The sequence below is a fragment of the Tenrec ecaudatus genome, chromosome 3, assembly GCF_050624435.1.
Source record: "Tenrec ecaudatus isolate mTenEca1 chromosome 3, mTenEca1.hap1, whole genome shotgun sequence".
NCBI classification, from domain to species: Eukaryota; Metazoa; Chordata; class Mammalia; order Afrosoricida; family Tenrecidae; genus Tenrec; species Tenrec ecaudatus.
In genome coordinates this window covers 22,932,284-22,957,158 of record NC_134532.1, presented here as the reverse complement: position 1 = coordinate 22,957,158, position 24,875 = coordinate 22,932,284, and the positions used below count along the sequence as shown (strand labels likewise).

General features: G+C 42.9%; 1 protein-coding gene and 1 pseudogene across 2 annotated transcripts; both read left to right on the top strand.

Moving 5' to 3' along the window:
* The first annotated feature begins 8,694 nt into the window (after positions 1-8,694).
* On the top strand, positions 8,695-9,430 carry LOC142443307 (geranylgeranyl pyrophosphate synthase pseudogene; annotated as a pseudogene).
* Positions 9,431-18,423: 8,993 nt separating this feature from the next.
* On the top strand, positions 18,424-18,690 carry LOC142443306 (ATP synthase F(0) complex subunit f, mitochondrial-like). Of its 2 annotated transcripts, XM_075544758.1 has the most exons (2): positions 18,424-18,544; positions 18,662-18,690. In XM_075544758.1, exons 1-2 carry the CDS (start codon positions 18,424-18,426, stop codon positions 18,688-18,690), a joined length of 150 nt encoding a protein of 49 aa, XP_075400873.1. The 2 variants fall into 2 exon arrangements, with proteins under 2 accessions (XP_075400873.1, XP_075400872.1); XM_075544757.1 differs by having other exon boundaries at positions 18,424-18,690.
* Positions 18,691-24,875: the final 6,185 nt, after the last annotated feature.

The following is a 24,875-nucleotide window of genomic DNA, read 5'->3' as shown; positions in this document are numbered from 1 at the left end:
AGTTCCAGCTGTAACCACTGCTTGTGATGGAGAAACCAGAAACAGTGCAGGTGAGGGACAGCTTCTGGGAGGCTTCACCAGTCCTGGACCCGACTCCTGAAGCTGCACTGGCAAACAAACACAAATGTTCCCTGTCGGTCACTTGCGGTCAAAAACATCCCCATAGACCCAGGTCAGATATCTGAATCTCCCGCCTTGGGGAACTGTCACCAGGTACTGGAGAACACACAGCAATAGCATCTTTAGACCGCAGCCGGGCTTTCCCAAGAGACCTACACCCATGTCTGAAGAGAACTGATAGCCTTCCCAGGTCAGTGATGAATTTGACCTCAGTGCCTGAAGGATAACTTGCATGTGAGGGAGCCCTGTCCTTATAAGCAGAACGTAATGGAGATCAGACTCCCCTCTTCCTTATGAGCCCATTGTAGGGTAACTGCTTGTTTTAACTCATGTGCATGTTAATCTATAATGAAAGGTTTTTCAAGAAGTGAGTGGAAAGGTCAAAGAATGCCCAGAATTTCTGAGCCCAGTGTTCTTTCCTTCCAGCCCCTCGTTGCCCCTGCCCTGCCTTGGGTTTCTATATGATGTTTGTTGAAAGCATCTTCAGTCTTAATACTCTCTAAGACCCATTTTTTCCTGTACGCCCTGACACCTCTTAATTAACCTCCTCATAGTCCTTAGTAGTTTTCCTTGTGTGAGAGCAACATCTTTTAGAAACACGAATACCAAATTTGTTCCAAGGATTGATAATGTCCCAAAGGTCCAACTCCTCAATGAAGCCATTCAGCTCCAATTCCCACCCACTCCACCCTTGAGGAGATCCCCTCAGATTTCTGGGTTCTGAGAATCACTGCAGCACCCAACAGAAATTCATGAAAGTTTGAGTGTTCTGTTCAGTCAAAATTCTGAAGTTCAGAAAAGGGTAAACCAGTTGCTGGGCCTGAAGAACAGTCTCCACTCCTTGCTTTGCATTTTATTTATGCACACACGAGGTGAAGTCCCTGACAGAATGTTTCCAGTAGGCGTTGTTCTGCTACTAATCTTATTTAGCCAGGATATTTCTGACCTTGGGCCATAGTCTTTACCAATCCCACCACTCTTATAAGCAATATCCACACTACATCCCAGAGTCTGATGAATGAGGTCAACCTCAATGTAAGGAAAGAGATTCAAGTGCCTTAGGGTCTCAGGGAAGAACGTGCCACCAAGAAAAGTTGGTCTTCAGACAAGTTACTATTTTAACTCTGTAGTCTCTAAAAAAGTAAGATTCTGAACAGACCCCCCCCACACACACACACACACCTTTGTTTGCTGGAATATCCAAAATGATGCACAATAAGTTGAGTCCTGATTTCAAGTATAAAGATTCAGTAGAGAAGTAGATGGAAAATAATCATTTCTGAAAATAATCAGAGTAAGAAGAAAAGCCAAGTGCAGTGATTTAGATCTTCCACAAAAAGATATTTTCTTGAGACCCAGTAGGCACTTTCCACTAAAATTAGGTTCATCCATACAACTGATCCTCAAAATTTAGAGAATGAGCTCAGACACTCTTGTAAATGCCCCTTACCCAGGGGGTTCTGGTTCAATCAAAGTGTGAGCATCTCCAACCAAGGACAGCCTCTCCATTTGTGCTCTGCGCACAGCCCCATCACAAATGCTCATGGATCTCACCTTACATTTATTCCCTAAACTCAAGGATTGTCTAATTTTTGAAAACTGTTCATATATCTGACTCTTGAAGCTGTGACACTGTCTCTAACCATGCAGTTTTAAAACGGAAAACCCTTCAGATTCTTTCTAGATAATATTGCAGGTTCGAATATATGACAGCCATGGTAATGTCTTCATAATTTAGAAGAGTCTTTGTTCACTTATAACTGGACTGCTAGATTATAAAAGTGAGTCCTTGGTTGAAGTCCTAAGTCCACGTTTTAGTCCATCTTTTAAAGAAAAAAACTCAGTTATCATTGTCTAAGACTTAAGCTAGCATGAATAGAAGCAGAAAGCAAAATTGATGTTACTATTCTTTAGGGTTAGGGAGCCTTACAGGGTACAGCATTGATTATAACATTCTGGTAACTTCAAGAAGACCAAGTATGCATTACATGATACGTTCCTAATCAGAAAGAAACAATACCAAAATTGACTATAACATCCTGGTTACCATAACAAGATGAACTACACCGTTCAGATGATCACATCACAGGGAACAATATTGAATCAGAACAAATGATATATTGAAGAATAGTCAAAAGTAATTGTAGTGTCCAGAACCTAGGAACACATGGAAGTACATGCTAAAATTAATCACCAGCAGAGGATTTCCCATAAGGGGAGGGAGAACAAGAAGATCAATTAGCAGTCAACTTTCTGAGATGGGAGGGAGGAATGGGCAAGTTACTTAGCAGCTTACAAAAATGGAATTTCTTTTGTTATCTGCCTCAATAACAAAGTTTAAAATATTTTCCCCAGACTAAGGTTTGACACCACTCATTTACTGAATTAGAATCTCTTTATATCTCCAAATTAATATATATTTTTCAATAGGGAAATCCAAGCACTCAGTATTGGTCACCTGGACTTCTTCGGGCCAGAATTTGCTGAAGGGAATAAGCAAATGCTTTGAAACGGATACACATGAATTTCACTAAAATCCAGGGGTTCAAGCACAGGACACTCTAGCATTTTCTGTTTGGAGATCATTGAGTCAGTTCCCTTTTCATATGCACACTGGCAGAGCATCACTTGATCCTGTTCATTTTACTGAACTCCCATCTCACTATCTGCTCTTGGTGGTTTCCTAACTTATTTAAGCTTGAGACCGTGATGTAGCTGCGCAAGAGTTCAAGGAATTCAAGTAACATCCGTCTCTGAATTTGACTGCCATGATTGTCTCAAGATAATTTCATAGCAGTGGTTAGTAGGGGTCTCCTTAAGTGACAACTTTTATGACATTATCCATCTGCACATCACTTTCCTAACAGGTTTTTTACACATGTTCTCAATGAGCTCCTGAGTGCTCCCTGCACTCCAAAGAAGCAACGCATTGAGCTCTTCTAGACTCGGATTTCTGTGTTTGTTTTGCGGTCCCCCATCTCCTGGTTTAGGTTTGGTCAATCACTTAGTCAAGGTACACTGTATCTCTCAAAATTCTGAAAGGTGGAAATGATACAAAATATGTCCAAGGAAAATGCAATAATATTTTCCCTGGTTGTCTATTGTTGTACATTAAATAAATATACAACTCTGCAGCTTAAAATTACAAGAGCCTTTTGCTTTTTATTCATTGCTTGAGTTCCCTTTTTACTCTCCTGATGCACATAAATATCTGATTTTAGAAAGTCACCCTCATCTATGCTGTCTTCTTTTTGTGTGCTTCCTTTGCTCTGCTTGACGGTGTATGAACGTCCTGCAATGGGGTCACTTAAGTGTGTTCCTGCATCCTTATAGATGGTATCTATAGCTCTGGGATTGACATTAGGTCAATCTTGTGTTCGACCTATTTGTACATGAGCTGAAGTTTCAGTTGTCTTTCATGCTTCTGAGGGTGACGATCCAAAGCTGTCTTTTGGTGAATGGGGGACACGTGTCAATGAACAACCAGGACAGACAGCAAGGGCTCTTGCTGCTCTCATACCTTCCCCTGCAAACTCATCCTGTCCTGAGCCAGAAGAGGAACTTGTGGGCACTGCGTCAGCCCATGGTACAGAGGGCACACACCTCAACCTAAGGAGCAGCTTTGACTGAGGACAGTTCTCTCTAGAAGAAGGCACAAACCCAGCTGTAGGAGCTGGATGCTGCAGCCTGTGAGAAACCTCTGGGTTGCAGGTGGAGGCAACAGCAACATCTGCCAACACCTGGTAAGTTACTGGGAAGATAGTGGAGAGAGAAATTTATTCAAAAGGATCTAGAAGAACAGATTCCAGAACTTTGTTTTCCTGGTTCATTCAAACTTAATGGTGAAATGTGTAACCCAATACAATAAAGCACATTTTAAAACTGCAATTATTCACTTTTGAAAAATGTACATTTTCCCTCGAGATTTTATGTACCAACATATTGAATGGATATCATCTTAGTTCATATCAGTTCTTCATAGATTCCTATCAACTGGGCAATCATATAATCAGGATCATTAACCCTGCTTCACTGGCTACTTGAAATGTTGGACTTGGAAGGCTTGCAAAAGAGGTTCTGGAAGATTATAATGTCTCCGAGTCCATGGGAAAGTGCCCTTGGTATGACACTGCCTGGAGTGACTCGAGTTATTTGAAGAGAACTTTATAAAGTTGCCTCCAAGGAACCAAACTGTTTATTGGGAAGATGGAGGGATGAGGTCAAATTTACATCAAAGATTGCTGGTGGTGCAACGGGTCAAACATGGGCGTGGTAACTATATGTGTTTGTGGTTCAAATCTGTCAGCTGCTCCTAAAGAGAACAGTGTATCATTTTGCTTCTTTTGGAAACACCCTTTCAGAGAAGCAGGGAAGCACTGCTCTCCCATCCACTGGTTTGAGACAGAAATGACTTCATGGCAGCGGATCAGTGGGAGGGAATGGACTTCGGACCAGTTTCTGCATGTTTAATACAATGGCAGAGATGTAAACTCATTAATTTATTTTTAATTTTACCAGTAAATATAATAGAAAGACATACCTATATAATCTCCCCCAAACCATTACCTCCCAGCCTTTCCTGATTTTCCCTTGCATTATAATGGCACATATTAATCATCAAACACCAATATTGATACACTGTTATGAATTAAAATCTATGATTTGTTTGGATTTCCTTAAATCTTACATAAGGTACTATCCCTGCCATAGGATTCCATACAAGACATCATATTACATTTAGTCATCATGCCCCTTTAGCTTGCTCTCTATTGTGACAAATTCTGAGAAATTCCTTTCTATTTTTAAAATTGTCTTGACAGCTCTGACGGTGTTTGTCAGGTTTTATTTTGTTTTTTTTTGTTTGTTGTTGTTGTTGTTGATTTGTTTTGGAGAATAGCCTGATTGGAAACTGTCTATGTTATTGTGACAGTATATACACCGTCACAAACTTATCAGTGTTAATTTGACCTTGATCACCTGGCTGAGGAAGGGTTTGTCAGAGTTCTGCATTATGAGAATGCTCAATGATGCCCCAACTAAGAAGTACACTATTGAAGAAGCCAGGTTTTATTTTATTATACATAATAATAATAATATGATAGATATCATATAATTCGATAGTTAAAACATTCAGCAGAGTTGTACAATTGCTATGACGGTTTCCAAACATTCTTTTCGTGCATGGCCTCCTTGATATTGTCTCCCCTTTACCCCCCTCCACCATTGTACCCCCTCCTCCTGAAACCCTATTCTCCTTGCTGTGTCTATGGGTTCATCAATCATAGGATGCATATAACAAAAAATGGAAAAACATATAACACAAATTCAAGAAGGTGACCTCCAATGACATAACACCTCTGAGATACATTCTAATATGGACAAGCACAAACCAAAGCAAATACCACAAACCAAAAATAAAGAAAATGTAGGACACCAGATAAGGGTCAGCCTCATCAGTAGAGCAAGCGGAATCTACTGACAATGTTGTAACTGTTCAAGCCAGATTGACGTTTTTGATCCATTATACTCATCTCTCCAAAGCTCTCTGTTAGATAACCACTTTTCTCCATGCCTCAATTGTAGATGGAGGGACTTCTCCAGAGACTTATTTCCTATGAAGTTCGACAAATGAATCTTGGGCTACCACTCTCAACCATCACAATTTAGTCTTTGATACTAGATCCTCCTTCAACTTCAGATTAAATGGTTTACCATCCTTCAGTGATGATGGTGTGCTTCCTCCATGTAGGCTTAGTTGACATCTCACTTAGAGGGCCGCTTGTTTGGAAGCAATCCTTTAAGACCCCATATGTGAAGAAAACAGATTAGAAAGTTTTGTTTTGTTTTTGTTTGTTAGCTTGTTTGAAATAGAAGTTATGAAGGCAGGATGGGGGCAGAGGGCTAAGGGTCACTGTTTGTTCATAGAGGGAAAAAGAAGAGCAGAGCAGTGGGAAAACTTAAGAACAGCAAGCAGAGCACAGAGCTGGTGTGATTTTTCTCCTAACACCATCTCCGCGCACCTGGGTATGAGCTCTGACACTTGGGCTCTGGGCACAACCTTCAGCCTGAGTCTTCATCAGACAGTAGGGTAGGCTTGTGTCTGGGCTCACACTAACTTCCCCTCCCTGTGTTTCTTGCACAATAATGCACAGCTGTGTCCTCAGCAGTTAGTGAATTCACTTGCAGGGAGAATTGGTTGCTGGCTGTGTCCCTAGAGATGGAGTTGCTACTCTTGAAGGAAGAGCTGTAGTAAGTGTTACCACTAGCACAAATCTCCCCAGTCCACTGCAGCCCCTTCCCTGTGCACTGGCGGGTCCACTCCCAGCAGTAACCACTGGTGGTGATGGAGAATCACAGACTGTGCAGGTGAGTGACAGGGTCTGTGAGGGCTTCACCAGTCCGGCCCCTGACTCCTGCAGCTGCACCTGGGACAGAACACCTTGGAACAAAGAAAACCACAGTGAGTTCCAGACAGACCTACCGTGCCTTGTTCTGATCTCTAAAATCAGGGACGATCTCACCTGGGGCTGCAGCCACCAGGAAGAGAAGTAGACACAGCCACACCATGTTCTCCTCTTGGAGGATCTTGCGTTGCTCACAAACTCCAGTCCTCACTGAAAGCAGCACTGACCTGCCCAAGCTTAAAACTCTCCTCTCTCCATGGCCGAAAGAGTTTTTTGCAGGTGGGGGTTCGGAAGTGATACAAGAACATTGTGTAGAGAGGACTCTGTACATCAGCTGCCTTTGAATACAGTTGTTCCTGTGTTTCCCTAGTCCTGACAGAGAGGAAATTGAAGTGGACCACATGTAAGGAGAGGTGGAAATCCAGAGGAAATGATCACCTCCCAGCGCTTCCATTGCTTCTCCTCAAGTGCTGCTGGGGGTTGTCTAGAGAATGCAAATACTCAGTTGGGAACCACTACGGATTGTAGTGCACAGCCAATGCCACTGAATGTCACACATGAGGAAGGAAACCTTGCCCGGGAGAAATGGCCACTCTCCACTCAGATGCTCCTGCACTCCTGGGTTTGAGAAAAGTTTCCCCAGTGCGAGAGAGAGCTCTGTGTATCCCTGTGACCTAAGGACAACGTTCTTTCCTTGTATACAGAAGAGACTAACTTCCTAAACTCTTATGGATAGGACAATATCTTACTGTTCACTATTGAACATATCTAGGTTCTACTATCCATTGTAATAGCTGCACAATTCATGGACAAGTTGTAATGCGGCAGGGACAACTCATTGCTCCAGAGACAACAGGCCTCAAAGGAAGCCCCTGACATTGCTAGCACACCCTCCACTAATATAACCTCACCTGCCTTTTTTAGCTGCTGTCCTCCACTGGCCTGCCAATCCCCAACAGCCTCCTGTGAGTGACCCATTTCCTGTGAAAGTCCTCAACACCCCAGGTGTGAAGGCTCATTTTCTGGATACAGACTCACTGCGACACATGTGGGTACAATAAAGTTCTTCCTTTTTGATATGACCCGTGGCAACTCCTTCAGAGCAACTCCAGTAAGAGTAGTGCCAGTGGAAACGTCACTGAGTTCTTTATGAGGACATGTAAAGTTCAGTCAAGTCGCTAATATATGCCGGAAGCGCATACCACTCTGTTATAAATATCAAACGGAAGGCATTCCGCTCAAGCACCTTGCGGCACCCAACTCCAGCAAGCCTCATCCGGGAGGCACTCGGCACCAGTATCCAGGGTGAGTGAGCCCAAAGTTCTGAAGGAACCCCCAGAGACACTTGAGTCCATTAAGCAAGCCTCCTGCCCAAGAACAGTTATGTTAATTTACTCTGTGGATTGGGAAGTGCATCACGGTTCCACGCTCAGTCTCTGATGGAGTAGCTGTCATCTGGATCGGGGAGTCCACTGTGCAGGGATCATAGGACTGGAGAATTTCATCCATCCGTGACTCCTGTGGGCAATGCCATCCTTCCTCCTGCTTTTCATGTGGTTCATTTTATAGAAAGTGGGATCCTCTCTAGGGAATCCTATTCTGAATTACTCAGGTGAACCCCATCAATATTGCCCCCAAACCTTCCGAATAGACCCAAGCAGGGAAAGGTCATTTGTGGGAGTTAGAAACGTTGTCTGGAAGAGTCGCATTAAAGATTTTACTTGCCCTGAAAATGTAAAGAATTTCAAACATATTTTCCTAATGACAGCATCCAGGAACCCAGCTTTCTGTGTTACAAAGTGTGGAAAATGTATTTTGAAATTAATATATTTCCAAAGTAGGATAATTTTGATCCCATCCTTCCAAATAAATGAATTATTAGTAAACACCAACTGCAATAAGAAATATGTTTTAAATAAAGTAACTTATTAAGAACAATTACATTGGGGACTGGATGATGTATTTTCTTGCACTGAGTAAGTTGGTGTGGCTGGCACCTGAGCGTGGAAAATTGTATGAAGTAGGGCAGGGAGTCAAATCGGGGTCAGAGGGAACTGTGGTCTAAGCTGTGAAGTGGGAACTTAATCCTGAGCACAGCCGCTTCCAGACCCGTACCGAGCAAGCCATGATAGCCACTTTAAACTATCTGCTCTGAAATTATAAAACAGTGATGACTGCTCAAGAAAGAATCCAAAGAAGTCTTCTAGAACCCAACTTACTTCAGTTACCAGGTAAACAAGTAAAAATCAAGCTTTCTGAAGCTTTTAATCATTGACTGAAAGTTCCAGAAGACAAACTACAGGTTATTAGTGAAGTGACCAAAGTGTCTCATAAAGCCAGTTTGCTCACTGATGATAACAAAGACAACTGAGAACTTAGACCTGGCTTGACAGTGGCTCACAGTATCAATAAAATTCCTTTTGTCACCACTTGCTATTTATATATATTTTATTTCTTTGGGGAAAATCTTGACCTTTGATCACTCAGATACAGGAAAACAGGAAAACTTTTTACCCACCGTCTTTTAGAACTCCATCAGGAACAAGACCTAGACAATTACCCTTGGAGGGACAATTGCTCTTGTCCCACTGAAGAGGAATATAAAGCCATGATCCCACAAAGGACCAGTGGGCCCTTTAATGGGAGGACTCTTGCAATTGTTCTCTGATTACAAAGAAGACGTAAAGCCTCTATGTAATATACGTGGGCTCTTTTTCCAAATTAGGGATGATTATGCTAATGCACACTCCCAAAACTATAGTGAAAACAAAAGCTTATTTGAAGATCTAACTGAAAGAAAACGCTCGTTTCCTACAATTCATGCTATTTAGTCAAGGTCTGGAAGCACCCAGGTACAGAACATTTTGCACCAGAGAATCAAAAACATAGATGTTAAGAAATACTGAACCTCCCTGCCCTACTTCAAACAATTCTCCACGCTCAGGTGCCAGCCACACCACCTTACTCAGTGCAAGAAAATGTAGGTTCTTTTGAATAGATTCAGAATACTCTGAAAGAAGGGACTAGGAAAAGATAGTGGAACACACCCTGGCCCAGCAAGCCTTGAAGACAATATCCCCACTCACAGCAACCAATCCACAGAGAGGACCCTATGGCAGGACCCACTATGTGATATAGCATCCCTTACTGACACATAGCTCTACAGGAGACAACACTGGAGACACAGTGTTAGAATTCGGCCCTATCTGACTCCACCACACCGAGGCAAAACACTAAGGGTATGCAACAGACCAGCAAGGGGGCCAGAGCAACAAAGTCTGGAGGGAATACCAAAAATAGACATTGGTGCTAGGGCATAGCACCCTATCAGACTTGACCAGAAAACACTCCTAAAGGGCAACAAACAGTCCTTGAACATAGATAGGCTTTTTTTTGTGGTAATTGTTTTTATTGTTGTTGTTTTGTTTTCTTTTGTTGCTTTGTTTTCCTATGTCTTGTTTTTGTGGATGTTATTATCTCCGCAGGTCTGTCTAAATAAGATAGGCTAGATGAACAATCTGGAGAAGAAAACAACAGGACTGTCAATTCTGGGAGGACTTGGGAGAGGGGGAGGGGGTGAAAAGGAAGTGGTGTTAACAAACCCAGGAACAAGGGAAAAACAAGGGATCCAAATCGGTGGTGAGGAAGGTGTAGGAGGCCTGATAGAGTGTGATCAAGGGTAATGTAACCGAGAGGAATTACTGAAACCCAAATGAAGGCTGAGCATGATAGTAGGACATGAGAAATGAAAAAAGGAAATAGATGAAAGAACTAGGAAGCAAATGGGCAGTTATAGAGTTCATGTACATATGTAAATATATTTATGAGAATGGGGAAATAGACCTATGTGCATATATTTATAGGTTAAAATTAAGGTAGCAGATGGACATTGGACCTCCACTTAAGTATTCTTTCAATGCAAGAATATTTTGTTCTATACTACTGGCATTTCATGATGTTCACCTTCCTGACTTGATCGCTGAAGACAAAGCAGGTGCATAAGCAAATGTGATGAAGAAAGCTGATGGATTCCTGTTATCAAAAGATACAGCATCTGGGGTCTTTAAAGCTTGAAGGTAAACAAGTGGCCATCTAGCTCAGAAGCAACAAAGGCCACATGGAAGAAGCACAACAGCCTGTGTGATCACAATGTGTCAAAGGGATCAGGTACCAGACATCAAAGAACAAAAAATCCTATTATGAATGAGGGGGAGTGCAGATTGGGGACCCAAGACCCATCTGTAGGCAACTGGAAATCCCTTATAGAAGGATTCAGGGAGGACACAAGACAGTCAGGGTGCAATGTAGCAATGATAAAACATACGACTTTCCTCTAGTTACTAAATGCTTCCTCTCCCCGCTCCATGCACTGTCATGATCCCAATTCTACCTTACAATTCTGGCTTGATGAGAGGATGTACACTGGTACAGATAGGAACTGGAAACACAGGGAATCCAGGACAGATGATCCCTTCAGGACCAGTGCTGAGAGTGGCGATACCTGGAGTTTGGGGGGAGGGTGGAGTGGAAAGTGGGGAACTGATTACAAGGATCTATATATAATCACCTCCCATGGGGATGGACAACAGAAAAGTGGGTGAAAGGAGACATTGGACAGTGTAAGATATGACAAAATAATAATAATTTACAAATTATCAAGGGTTCATGATAGTGGGGAGGGAGAGGGAAAATGAGGAGCTGATAACAAGGGCTCAAGCAGAAACCAACTGTTTTAAGAATGATGATGGCAACAAATATACCAATATGCTTGACACAATGGATATATGTATGGATTGTGATAAGAGTTGTATGAACCCCCAATAAAATGATTTAAAAAAGAAGAAGTACAAAACCAAGGTCTGAACTTCGCTGGAGTATATGTCTTGAATGGCATTTAATCTCTATAAAGGTTAGCCTGGAACATTTAAAATAATTTAAAGACTTTTTGTGTTAAGGTGAATAAGTTCTCCCGGGAGCACAGATTTAAGATAATACTTGTTTTATTGCAGAACATTCCATTATGATGTAGAGAGTAAACAAAATAAATTTCCTTCTCTTCCCTTTATGGTGGTTAGGGTAGCAGGAAAGTAGCCACAATTCAAATGCATCCAAACCTGACTCTAAGCATGTTGGGATGCTTTCTTGATGTACACTTACCCTTGATATTAAACTCTGTCTTTCTCACCAAGAGCAGCTGGTGGGCTTGAACTTCCAACCTTTTGGGTGGAAGCCAAGTGTTTTACACACTGTGCCATTGGGGAGTCTTTTTAAACTCTGTCTTATATACAGATGTTTAAGCACTCAGCTCACAGCATAAAAGGTGGCAATTCAGAACCTGCCAGTGACTCTAGCAAATAAATGTTTGGGTGAGATCCTTCTTTAATAGTTACAGATAAAAAGATAGGCTGGATGAACTGTCTGAAGGAAAAATAACGGGACCGACAGTTCCGGGGGGACTTGGGAGAAGCGGAGGTGGGGGGTAAGGAAGTGGTGTTAACAAACCCAGGGACAAGGGAAAAACATGAGATCCAAATTGGTGGTGAGGGGGGAGTGACAGGCCTGGTAGGGAATGATCAAGGGTAAGGTAACATAAAGAAGAGGTATAGCTGTAACCCAGGTGGGGACGGACCATGATAGTGGGGCAGGAGGAAAGTCAAGGGAAATAGAGGAAATATCTAGGAGGCAAAGGGCATTTATAGAGGTCTAGACAAAGACATGTGCATGCAAATATATATGAGGATGTGGAAATAGATCTGTGTCTATATTTATAGGTTTAGTATTAAGGTGATGGAAGGATCCTGGGTCTCTACTCAAGCACTCCTTCAATGCATGAATACTTTCTTCTACTAAATTGGCATTCTATGATGCTCACCCTCCCGACACAACTGCTGAAGCCAAAGCGGGTGAACAAGTAAGTGTGGTGAAGAAAGCTGATGGTACCCGGCTATCAAAAACGATAGTGTCTGGGGTCTTAAAGGCTTGAAGATAAACAAGCGGCCATCTAGCTCAGAAGCAACAAAGCCCACATGGAAGAACACGCCAGCCTGTGTGATCACATGGTCCTAAAGGGATCAGTTGTCAGGCATCAAAGAACAAAAATTCATATCATTGGCTGCACAGCTCCATGATACGATCGCCGAGGACCAAGGGGTGCATAAGCAAATGTGGCAAAGAAAGCTGATGGTGACCGGCTCTTCAAAGAGATAGTGTCTGGGGTCTTAAAGACTTGAAAGTGAACAAGCGGCCATCTAGCTCAGAAACAACAAAGGCCACATGAAAGAAGCACACCAGCCTGTGCGATCACAAGGTGCCAAAGGGATCAGGTATAAGGCATCATCATTTAAAAAAATCTTACCATAGGGAATGAAGGGTGAAGTACAGAGTGGAGACCTAAAGCCCATTTGTTGGCCACTGGAGATCCCCTTGCAGAGGGGTGTAGAGGAAGAGATTAATCAGTCAGGGTATGATGTAGCACCGATGAAGAATACAGCTTTCCTCCAGTTCCTAAATACTTCCTCCCCCCAGTATCATGATCTGAATTCTACCTTGCAAGTCTGGATAGAGAAGAGGTTGTACACTGGTGCATATAGGAGCAGGAGGCACAGGGAATCCAGGGTGAATGAAACCTTCAGGAGCAGGGGTGTGAGGGCCGATACTGGGAGGGTAGAGGGAGAGTGGGTTGGAAAGGGGGAACCAATTACAAGGATCTACATGTGACCTCCTCCCTCGGTGATGGACAACAGAAAAGGGGGTGAAGGGAGACGACGGATAGGGCAAGATATGACAAAATAATAATTTATAAATTATCAAGGGCTCATGAGGGGGGGGGAGCAGGGAGGAAGGGGAAAAATGAGGACTTGATGCAAAGGGCTTAAGTGGAGAGCAAATGCTTTGAAAATGATAAGGGCAAAGAATGTACAGATGTACTTTATACAATTGATGTATGTATATGTATGGATTGTGATAAGAGTTGTATGAGTCCCTAATAAAATGTTAAAAAATAGTTTTAGATAAGCCCTCCTAGCCAAAATTGCCTTATCATCTTTAATACCGTATATTTACATACACATATAGACTTATGTTGTTATATGTAATAAGTGTTATAAATATATAAAGATGAGTTGTTATATGTGATATATATAACTAATTGTGCACAATGAACACACAGTCTACACATACTCAAACCCTGCTCTTTAGTCCATTTGAAACTATAGTGACAAAGAATTACAGAGTGGAGTTCTACATAGGATTTCTTGAGGATGTTAATCTCTATAAACCTAGATCGCCTCATCTTAAATACGGAGATCAATTTTGTTCATTTCAACAGCACCATGATTTGCAGCCCAAACCTACTCACCTGGTGTAGTGGTGAAGGGGAAAGTAGTCCTCTTTTCATCTTTAGTGTTATATCTGGCTTTTGCCCTATATCTTTCTAACTTGATATTCTAATCATAATCTATATTTGTTACTGTTGTAAAACTTCAAGGATTAATTTAATTGCCAATTTCTCTTTGAATACTGCTTGACAACTACAAGGTCATCAGTTCTAAATCACCATGTATCCTAAGGGAGAAACTTAAAGTGTTCTACTTCTCTAAAGAGTTATTGTCTCAGAAAAATACAGGTGATTTTTTACATGGACCTAAAGGTTTGACCTGAGTTATAATCTACTCAATTAAAGTGAATTTTGAGATAGAATAGGTACATCAATAAAACATGAAGAAGTGGAATTTTCCCAGAAACCTTTGATGCCCATCTCATGCTAATGTAGATGAATATAAATGTATGTTTGTATACTATGCATATGTCGACACAGAAACATAAAGCTGGTGGTATTAAGCATTTGATTGCTATCTGGAAGGAGAATGGTTCTAACAAATCGGCCACACACTATGAGAAATATGACATGATCATTCTTATAAAAATCAATATTTCTCACACATACCAGAGGGACTCGGCAGAATCCAGCCCAGGAGAGTTGCTTAGAGGGAAATTCAACGCCACTGGATCGCAGGAGGCCCATCATAAAGTTAAGTAGGCACAGATCCACGGGGTTTTGAGGGGCTGGGGGCTTTTGGCTTACCTCAGTGGAAGCCAGCTGGGGCTCGACACTAGCCCAGCTGCTGTATCTGCCGGAACTGGGACCATTTGGAGCCTGTAGCAGGGCTTGGTCTCAGCACAGCCACAGTTTTCACCTACCTGCTTCAGGGCAGGGACAGGACCCTTGCGGCTCCACTGGCAGGGATCCGTTTCTGATACATTGTTGCTTCTGTTTGCATCTCTGCTCTCTATTCCCACACAGCTTTGGAGGGCTGCATAGGGGCTTTTTCACAGCACGGCCACAGCTTGCCACACCGTGTTGTCTGAGCAGGGACTAAACCCAAACCCCCACACATCCACAGGCAGGGAACAGGGTTCAGGTACACTGCGGGGTCTGTTAACAACTCTGCTCTCTGTCCCCCCACTTCTCAGAGGCTGCTCAACAGCTTTCTTGCGACTCTTCTTGGGGCTCAGCTGCGGACTGCTGCTGGGGCTTGGGGCAGGGAGTAAGCCTGTGCAGCTCCACAGGCAGGCAGTGGGACTCAGCAACATAGTTGCTTTTGCTTCCCTCACTTCCCTATACCCTTGCTTAGTCTAATCTCACTTCTTAATTTTTCTCCCCCTCCTATTCCTTCCCAGCTCTCTCACACTCCATTGCGGACTTACAGGCACTCCCATTGCCCTAGGGCATTTGCGCCTGGGCCACACCCAGATAGGTGAGCTCCACCCTGCATAGATAGCCCAAGGCTAGGGAAAGGCCTGCTTGCTGTCCCGGGGATACTCCTCGGACTTCTCACCAGGGAGGTCCTTCCGGTGTACCTGGAAACATTTGGCAGCTCAGGCAACAAATATCAACATTCAAACAAATAGCAGGAACTTCAGCCCAGCCTCTGCAACACTGGGGCAGGCAGCTGACCTGCCACCTGGGGCACTTCTCTGATAGGGAAGCCACAGGAAGATAAAGTGGTAGGTTAATCCCATAGCAAAATCAGCTGTAGGCAGTTCAAAGAAGTATTCCTATAAGTCTTTCAGAGAGAGACTAGAAAATGGCACCTGGTCCCTCTAAACAACTCAATGCAAACAACTATCAGCCCCAACAACCTCAATGAAAACACAGGAGAAACAAAAGACAAAGGCAGAAGATGTCCTGAACATAGCAACATACATAGAAGAAGCAGATATTGAGATGCCATACAAAGAAACTCTCAGAATGCTGCTTGGAACCATGCAGGATATGAGGGAAACAATACAGAAAAAGGATGAAATGATAGAGGAGATAAAAGCCATACACCGAAGGCAAATACAGGAGCTTAGGGAGGAAATAATGAAAAACAATAGCAAAATCATGTTCCTTGAGAATCGATTGGAGGAATCAGAGAACCGCATCAGTGTCTTGGAGGACAGCCAAGCAGACTTTAATAAACGTGAACAAAATTCTAATAAGAGCATTAGATAAGCTGAAGAAAACCTAAGAGCTATGTCTGATGCTATGAAGCAGAACAATATTAGAATTATTGGCCTACCAGAGGAAGACACAACAAAGAAGTCATCTGCAACAATGGCAAGAGAATTCTTGGAGGAAAACTTCCCCAGCCTAATGAATGAAAACCAGGCCACCATCCAGGAGGCTGAAAGAACACCAGCATGACAGGACCCCAAGAAGAAATCACCAAGGCACATAATAGTGAAACTATCCAACTTTGAGGGAAAGGGGAAAGTCATGAGAGCAGCTAGGGCAAAACAAGCAATCACATATAAAGGTCACCACATAAGGATATGCTCAGACCTATCAGCAGAAACTATGAAAAAAAGGAGAGTGGAGTAGCATATTCCAAAAATTGAAGGAAAACAACACAAATCCAAGAATACTCTACCCAGCCAAATTATCGATCAAGATCGATGGAGAAGTAAAAGTCTTCCCAGACAAGGAAAAACTCAAAAAATACATTACAACAAACCCAGCCTTACAAAAGATTCTCACCGACTCAGTATGGGCAGAAGAACAACACTCACCAAGCACAAATAAGAGACCAACACATAGAACAACCTCACCCAGAGCACAACAAAGAGAAAACAGACCCCAACATAGCAATGGCTTAAGGATAGAAAGAAGTCAAGAATAATACACACACAAAACACACACTAATGAGAAAGGAAAGTAGGAAAACTCCCAACACAAAAGGTGTAAAATGACATCAGAGTCTGCACATGGAGATAATAACCCTGAATATCAATGGCCTGAACTCAGGCATTAAAAGACTGAGACTAACAGAATGGCTTCGAAAACACAACCCATCAATTTGCTGCCTGCAGGAGACACATCTCAAGGCTAAAGACAAAATTAGGCTGAGAATTAAAGGTTGGAGAAGGACCTACCAAGCAAACAGCAATACAAAAAAAGTAGGGGTTGCAATCCTAATCTCGGATAAAATTGACCTCAAAGTGCAAACCATAAAAAGAGATAAGGGGGGACACGATATAATGCTCAAGGGAATCATAGACAATGAACCACTAAGCATTGTAAACATATATTCCCTGAATGAGAGATCAGCTCAATACATCAACCAAACCCTCCAAAAGATTAAGAAAGAAATCACAGACTCGACAATTATAGTGGGTGACTTTAACACACCACTCACCGAGAAAGAGATCACAGGGAAAGAAACTCAACAAGGAGACTAGAGAGCGAAACTCCATAATTGGACAATTTGACCTGATTGATATTAACAGAGCTTTTCATCCAAATATAAAACTTTTTTATTTATAGCTGATAAATTGAAACGTGTTGTCAGCTACATTTCAGTCCACAATTTTAACTCGGTACTTCAATCCCTATGCATTTACTGCTTATCACCTTCTCCCAAACCATTAACCCTTATACGTTAATGTGCTGAGTATCCTTCCAACACACTGATAACTAGATGAAAAGTCACTCATACTCCAGAACTTCCACTAACACCCTGAGCATCTCCTGATGCCACAACAAAGTTAACATGTGCTTAACAAATCCAATGACCACACACCCTAATCTAACCTAATGCATTCATTCTAATTCTTGGAATCAGAGTCTATCAACTTAATCCTAACCTTATGACCCTAAATCTCAAATTCAGAAACTACCCCGAATATTCTAATCCTTAAACTGTATCTCTACATCATTATACCTTAACAGATACGCTCCTAATCAACTCGAAACATAATCTGTTAGGCAGAAACTTTCTAAACGTAATGACTTTTAATCTCTCCACCAACATCTGAATCTCAAATCATCTCAATTAACCCAATTCTATCCCTTGATTCTTTTTCTTGAACCAGGAACATTGATTAATCTCAGGACCTAGCTTCCGATCTTAGGTACAGACTCTGTCTCTAACACACTAAAACCCTAATCTAAGCACCAAACCTAACACACCAAAAAAACTCATGCTGCTAAGTATGTGTGTGGATCTGTCTCCTCTCCCAGATTTTACCTAAATGTAAGAGACTGCCAGAGGTAGACATGCAAAATTAGGAAATACCAACACATCCTCTGTTTACAGTTAACTTTTACAAATGGTTCGTGAAATTTGGCAAACGGAAGGGATATACAAATGTTTAAATATGACAAAAAGCATTATGACTGAGATCCATCACAGGACTCATGTTTTTCAGCTCTACTGTGTCCTACACTTAGGGAGCCTTCTCTGCTATTAGACATATGCTGGGATGTGTTACCCAATAACCAAGTTGACCAAGAGCTCAAGTACTCACTCACTAATTTGCAGGTCACAGCGTATCCTGGTTTCTCCCTCAAAGATGTAGTGAAACCGACACAGCAGCGCCCGCACGGCCCAGCGCAGCGGACACCCAGGACTGAAAGATGGCGTCTCCGGTGACCCTGAAGGAGAAGCGCCTCCTGGATGTCAGGATCTCGGAGCTGCCCAGCTGGGTGCTGATGCGGGACTTCACCCCGACGGGCATTGTCGGCGCCTTTCGGAGAGGTTACGATCGGTATTATAGCAAGTATGTCAACTTGAGGAAGGGGAGCGTCGCAGGCCTGTCCATGGTGTTGGCGGCCTATGTGGTTTTCAGCTACTGCCTATCCTACAAGGAGCTCAAACACGAGCGGTTAAGGAAGTACCATTGAGTACGCCGCGGTGAGGGCGGCCTGCTTTCCTGGTCTGGCCACTTGCCTTGCCACCACCCCCTCCCCTCCACCCGGCAAGAGCCCTTGAGAATGTGCCCAATAAAAGGTGCAGGCCTGAAAAAAAAAAAGATGTAGTGAAACCATGTTTAATGAAACAAATAAATGACTGGTTATTCTACCTTTGATCTCCTCCATTCCCTCTTTCCCAGGGACCCTCATGTCACTAGAGATGGAGGTCGTATCAAATTAAAAGTGCTTATATTGGAACCATGATCTCCATTTTTCACAATATTGGACTTTTTCCTCAGACTTAAGGGCTCTGAGGAAGATCTAGTACACCTTTCTAACCCTAAAATATTTGGGTCTGTGACTACTTGAGTTTCCAGTAAACCAACCACTTAACCTCACAAGACATACTTCAAGTAGGAGCTGCAGCTTCACCCCTTAAGTGTAATGATGTTAATCCCAGGGACATCCTGTGGGTCCAGTGCCAGGATCTCCCTCTCAGCGCACACTGGGCTCTCCACTCAGGGAGAAGTAAGTCCTCAAAGAGTCACTCGTGATAACAACAGTAGGCACACCCCGTGCTGACTTAATTGGTTAAATCCTGACCAGGCACCCTGGGCGTGTGGCTATCTAAATATACCCTGGAATGAAAGTGAGGCCCGGATGTGGACAAATCAGCAACTAAGAAGCCATTAGTGGAGGTTTCAGAGTCAGCGTGTTAGCACAGGCTGGATATCTTTGAGCTCAACCCCAGGGGCTTCCGGAGGCAAAAGTTATGTTCTTCCCTGAGCCTGTCTTACATACCTACTAGCTGAGGGTACCTGGCGTGTAATAGGTCCACATGCCCAGGTCCCAGGTACTTTTAGCTTCCAGGAAGCACAAAACATCCAAGCAAGGATGATCCACTCTGATCTGAAATCCACAACTGCCCCAATTTCAGCACCTTGAATTATCTGTGTCCAGGGTCACCTGGATCCTGAGCAGGAGCTGGGAAATAAAGGAGGGAAGGCAAGAGACTGATTAAAGGATAATCACCTGTAGTACTTCAGCATCATTATTAAATCGACGTAATTTATACTCCAGGAGCCTTCCTTATTGGATTATCCATCCTTTGGTGAGTCCAGAAAATCAGGGATTCTCAACTTTCCTAAGGCCATGCCCCTTTAATACAGTTTCTCATGTTGTGGCGACGTCCAAACATAAAATTATTTTCATTGGTACTTCATAACTATCATTTTGCTACTGTTATGCATCAGGAGAACCATGTGAAAGGGTCATTCAACCCCTAAAGGGGTCGCGACCCACAGGATGAGAACCACTGGTCCAGATGCAGGCAGAATAAGCCCGGGGTGGATTGGGTGAAGTTGCTGTGGGAGGTGTTCTTAGGAAACACTTGGCAGTTCTAGGAACACCTTGTACACACTGACACACATGTACACAGGCAAACACATGAATATAATAGCAAACAAGAATCTAAAATGTTATGCAGAGAGAATTCGAAAGCCAAGTGATGTAGGAGACCATGTATAATATTTACCATAAAATAAGGGCTCACCCAAAATCCAGAGCTTAGCATCATGATCTGCGTGTTTCTTGCATTATAAAATGTAATACTTGATGACACTTTTTTCCTGTTAATCTCATTTATCAAGCAAGGTTTTTTCATCAGTAAATGAAATCTTGTCAAACTTCAGTGTGCATTGTTCAACCAGAACCACCCCTTAATTTTATAATCTCTCTCTCTCTCTCTTTCTCTCTCACCTATCTCTCTTTCTCTCTCCTTTCAGTGTGGACTGCTTAAATTTTTTCACGTTTGTAATTTATGTATACTAATAGGGCACTACAACATCATTGCAGGGCATAATTACCAATGAAAGCAAATCAATTACTTATACAGGGTTTTAGCTCAATTATGTCTTTTTAATTATGTGTGGTTTTTTTGGAGATATTAGAATGAATGGGATTAACAACGAATGCCCGGACACAAAGAGAAGACTGTAAGACCAACATCAGCTTGAGACATGATATCCCCTTGCTGGAGAGTACATCGTCAGAGGACCATACTGGGGATACATGGTGTGGAGTGAGCCTGGTCTGACCCCCACCTCCCTCCACAGTGGGGTGAACCAATAAGGGAACAGAACAGGTCAGCAACGGGAACCAAGCCAAGCCATAAAACCCCTGAGGAGCAGCAAAAATAGACTTCAGGCCAGGAGGGGCAGTTCCTGGAACCCCAGGACCCGTGGGCAGATAGTCATAAATGTCAGCAGACAAACCTGGGATTATGTATGCTTATATATTTTTTGGGGGGGGTGCTAGTTTCCCCCAGTTTTAATTCAATCTATTTGTTTTGTCTCGGCTCTTATTGTTTTGCCTATCCATATAGGCATGGGAAGCAACTGGACCAATGGTTCTGGAGGGTCTTGTGGGAGGGAGCGGTGATCAGACAATTTCATAGATAGGGGAAGAACTAGGGAATTAAATCAAAAATGAGGAGGACTTAGAGATCCTGGGGCTGTTGGAGCAATAGCAATTTAGCTGAGAGGCATTACTAAGAGGCAGAAAAGGGGTGAGTGTTATTGTAGGGGGGATGTAAAACAAAATAGAGAAAAGATCTGGGAAGAACGGTATGGATGGAGGTCTAAACATATTGTCATACATACATAAATACATTAATTCATAAAATAGAAGTATTGGCCTATGTGTGTATTTTTATAGTCATACATTGAGGAACTGGATGGACTTTGGGCCTCTGCTCCAGCCCTCCCTCAACACAAGAACACCTTGTTATAACAACTTGGCATTTTACTGTATTGTTAGTTAAGTTCAAGTTAATTGGGTACAAACATAACAATGGTTGAGAGAGAACACTTAACAACACATTCTATGAAACCAGTAATATTCTGACACCAGTGTCAGATAATGTTACTTCAAGAAAACTGTAGACAAATATTGATAATGGAGTTACATGAAAAATTTGTTCCCAAATAACTTGAACTTAAATAACAATACAATAAAATAGTATTTATTCATAATTCCCAGAATCTGCAGCTTTAAAAGTCTTACAATTAGGCTAGAAGTGTCTCATGTAATTCTATTTATTTCATTTTTTTATTAAATGTTTTAGTGGGGGCCCTTACATCTCTTATCACAATTCATATATTCATCCATTGTTTCAAGGAGATTTTTACAGGAATTAACAACACTAACAATAGCATTGACCACACATGCTAATGCTCCTGAGAAGTGAGGATGGTGACATGTTGTCTCATGTACTTTGAATATGTTATCAGGAGAGATTCATCCTGGGAAAATGATATCATGCCTGGTAAAGTAAAAGGGCAATTGAAAAGAGGAAGACCCTTGTGAGGGACTGGATCATTGGCTTCAGCAATGAGCTCAAACATAAAATCCACCCTGAGATGGAGCTGGACTTGGCAGTGTTTCATCCGATTGTACCTAGGTCCTCTGTGAGCTGGAACCTACTTGAGGGCAACTAAAAACAACACACACTATCAAATTTTTTTCCAGGACTTTCCTGTTTCCATTCTTCCCCATCAGCTAAATCCTGTCCTTGATCTTACTTACATGACTGGTTAGCCTAGCAGGGGGTGAGTTCAGTTCTGGACATGAAAGTGACCGAAGGCCATTTCCTTGAGGGTCTCTTTTGTGAGTCTGAGTTTGGGTCCCCATTTTTCTCCCACTCTCTCCAGGACTTTCTAATGGGATTCCTTTTGGAGCACTTGGTAGCGGTGGCTGTGCACATCTCGTTCTGCTGATCATTCACTAATTTTAGGTGAGCAACCCAATGGGAAGTGGCTTGTATAACCAAGGGAACCTTTTGGACTCTAGTTGCATGCTATAGTGGGTGGATCTACAATGAATGAACAAACCCTTGTTTGTGAAGAGGGTATAAGTTGGGCTGCTAACTTTAAGACTAGCAGTTTGGAACCACCTATAACACCACAGGAGAACGAATGAGCGTTCTACTCCAGCAAACATTTTCATTCTTGGAAACTTACCAGGGAAGTTCTCCCCTGCCCTACAGTATCTATGTGAATCTGCATTGACTCGATTACAATGAGGTTTTTATGGTGGGGGTGGGGGAACGGGAAACAGGAAACCTCACATGAAAGCAGGTGTAGTAGCTACATAGTTTCATTTCAACTTGGGAAATAAGTCTAGGGGTAGAGGTTAGCCTGTCAATCAGATCACAACTTGATTATGCTCCTGGTGGTCATGACCTTCTCATGTAGATTCTGGGAATTTCTACTCTTTTTCCCAGGAGCTGGGCTACCCTCTCTTTCTGCTTCACCTTCCTGCTCTTGAGTCACTTGGAGAGCTGGAAGAGCCACATGGAGACCCATGCCAGTGCAAAATGCTTCTACCACCATTGGATACACACTGGCCTGTGGTCTTCCTGCATTCGTCATCATTGCATGTGCTGTGTGAGTCTGAAGAGGAAATTATGGACTACTATTAGACATATGGGCTAATATCGGACTTTTAGAGTTGATCTGGCCTGGGATGCAATGTTTTCTTGTTATCTATTAGTTATTGGTGTAAATCTCTTTCTTACACATATTTGAATGACCCTGGATATGTTTCTCTAGTCTACCCAGTCTAACACAGCAAGTATTTCCAGAGAAGTCACCCTTTAGTTGCAAAATCTAGGCTACGTTTCCCAAGATCTAAGGATAAGCTGGCTCCAGCAGAACTAGCAACATAAACCAGTTTAATTCAGAAAATATTGACTGATAACTGATATTTTTGGATTCCTGATAAAGTCAGGTGACAGTTTTCTGTCTGGGGAATTATGTAACCATATTGGGAAATGTAACAGAGTGTTACAATTCTCCTATCTCCATTTTAAGCCTGGAACTTTGGAATTTGACGTGAACTTTCAGAAAGGAATTCCCAAGTATGTCAGGCATGAAAGAAGCACAATCTTTATGGATGCAAGTTAATCGGGAAATAGTTCACTTTGATCTTTCCCAAAAACACTTGTTCTGAGAGTCTGGGCAGCCAAGAGTTACTTGCAGGAAGCAAATTTAAATTTCAGATCACTCAACTTGGTAAAGTCTTTCCCACTGTCCATACACGACCTCTTGGACCGATAGAAACTTGAGTGAGTGATACATTAAATTAGCAGAGTACATAAATCATGATAAGCATCATAGAAGAACATAACTCTCATGTTTAGCTGTCCCCAAAGCTTCCCGGTGAAATCAAACTAGAAGACTGTACAAATTCCAGCTCTTAGGACAGGCGAGTTTAACAACCATCCTCCCATCCACGTTCCTTCATTCCCTTCCACTGCTTCTGCTTAAGATTTATTTTTAAATTTTGTTAAACTGACATATAAGTTACCTAGACGTGCATGCTAGGTACTTCTCTTTTCCTAAAAATCAGTCATACACGGCAGTGCTTTAGGTCACAGAATGGATTGTCATCACAAAGGTTAAGCGAGGACCCTTAGTTCGTGTTTCAGCCCCATTAACACCTTGGCAGGATTGGATGGTTGGGTGTTTCCAGTTTGTTAGGAGGATGGACATCTGGGGAATCTGATCACAGGCTTACACACCCAACGTACATTGTTCTATTTCACCCATGTCACCCATGCACGCTCTCTGCTATGGGGGAAAGCCCTGGTTGACTTGGCCATTGTTATCTGAGTCTTTGCAGCTGCAGTCTCAGCCACAGCTGTGGACCCTCTTGAGTGGACCGCCTATGCCTGGCTCCTCCCCAAGCCCCGCCCCAAACCCACCAGACCCCGCCCACCCTCACCAGGCACCTGTTTTGGCGCCTCAGCAGAAATGGGCGGGGCAAGAGCTGCCTTGAGAGGAGTGAAGGCAGAGACCCTACTCCTCCCTGACCCCGCTAGCTCCTCCCCTTCCGGATCACGCCCAGAAAGGGCCGGAAGTGGCGGTGTCTTATTCTGAACTGCAGCTCACAGCAAGGATCCCATTGTCCATGCTCTGCTCGCAGTGCCAGAGAAGCGCCCACAGCCTGAGCACCCTGTTGCCGGCGCTCCCAGGTGGGAGGCTCTGGGCTCTGGGACATGTGTGTGGGTGGAGGCTATTTTAGTTCAGCTGACTAGGGTGCAAGCGCCCTTTCTCTCCCCCAGGAACCCTGCCAGCGCTTCTCTTGGTGAGAGGTGGGCGGGTGTCCTTGAGGCA

Bases quoted from the DNA above. Each gene is read 5' to 3' on its own strand.
- LOC142443306 (XM_075544757.1), top strand. From the start codon at position 18,424: ATGGCGTCTCCGGTGACCCTGAAGGAGAAGCGCCTCCTGGATGTCAGG.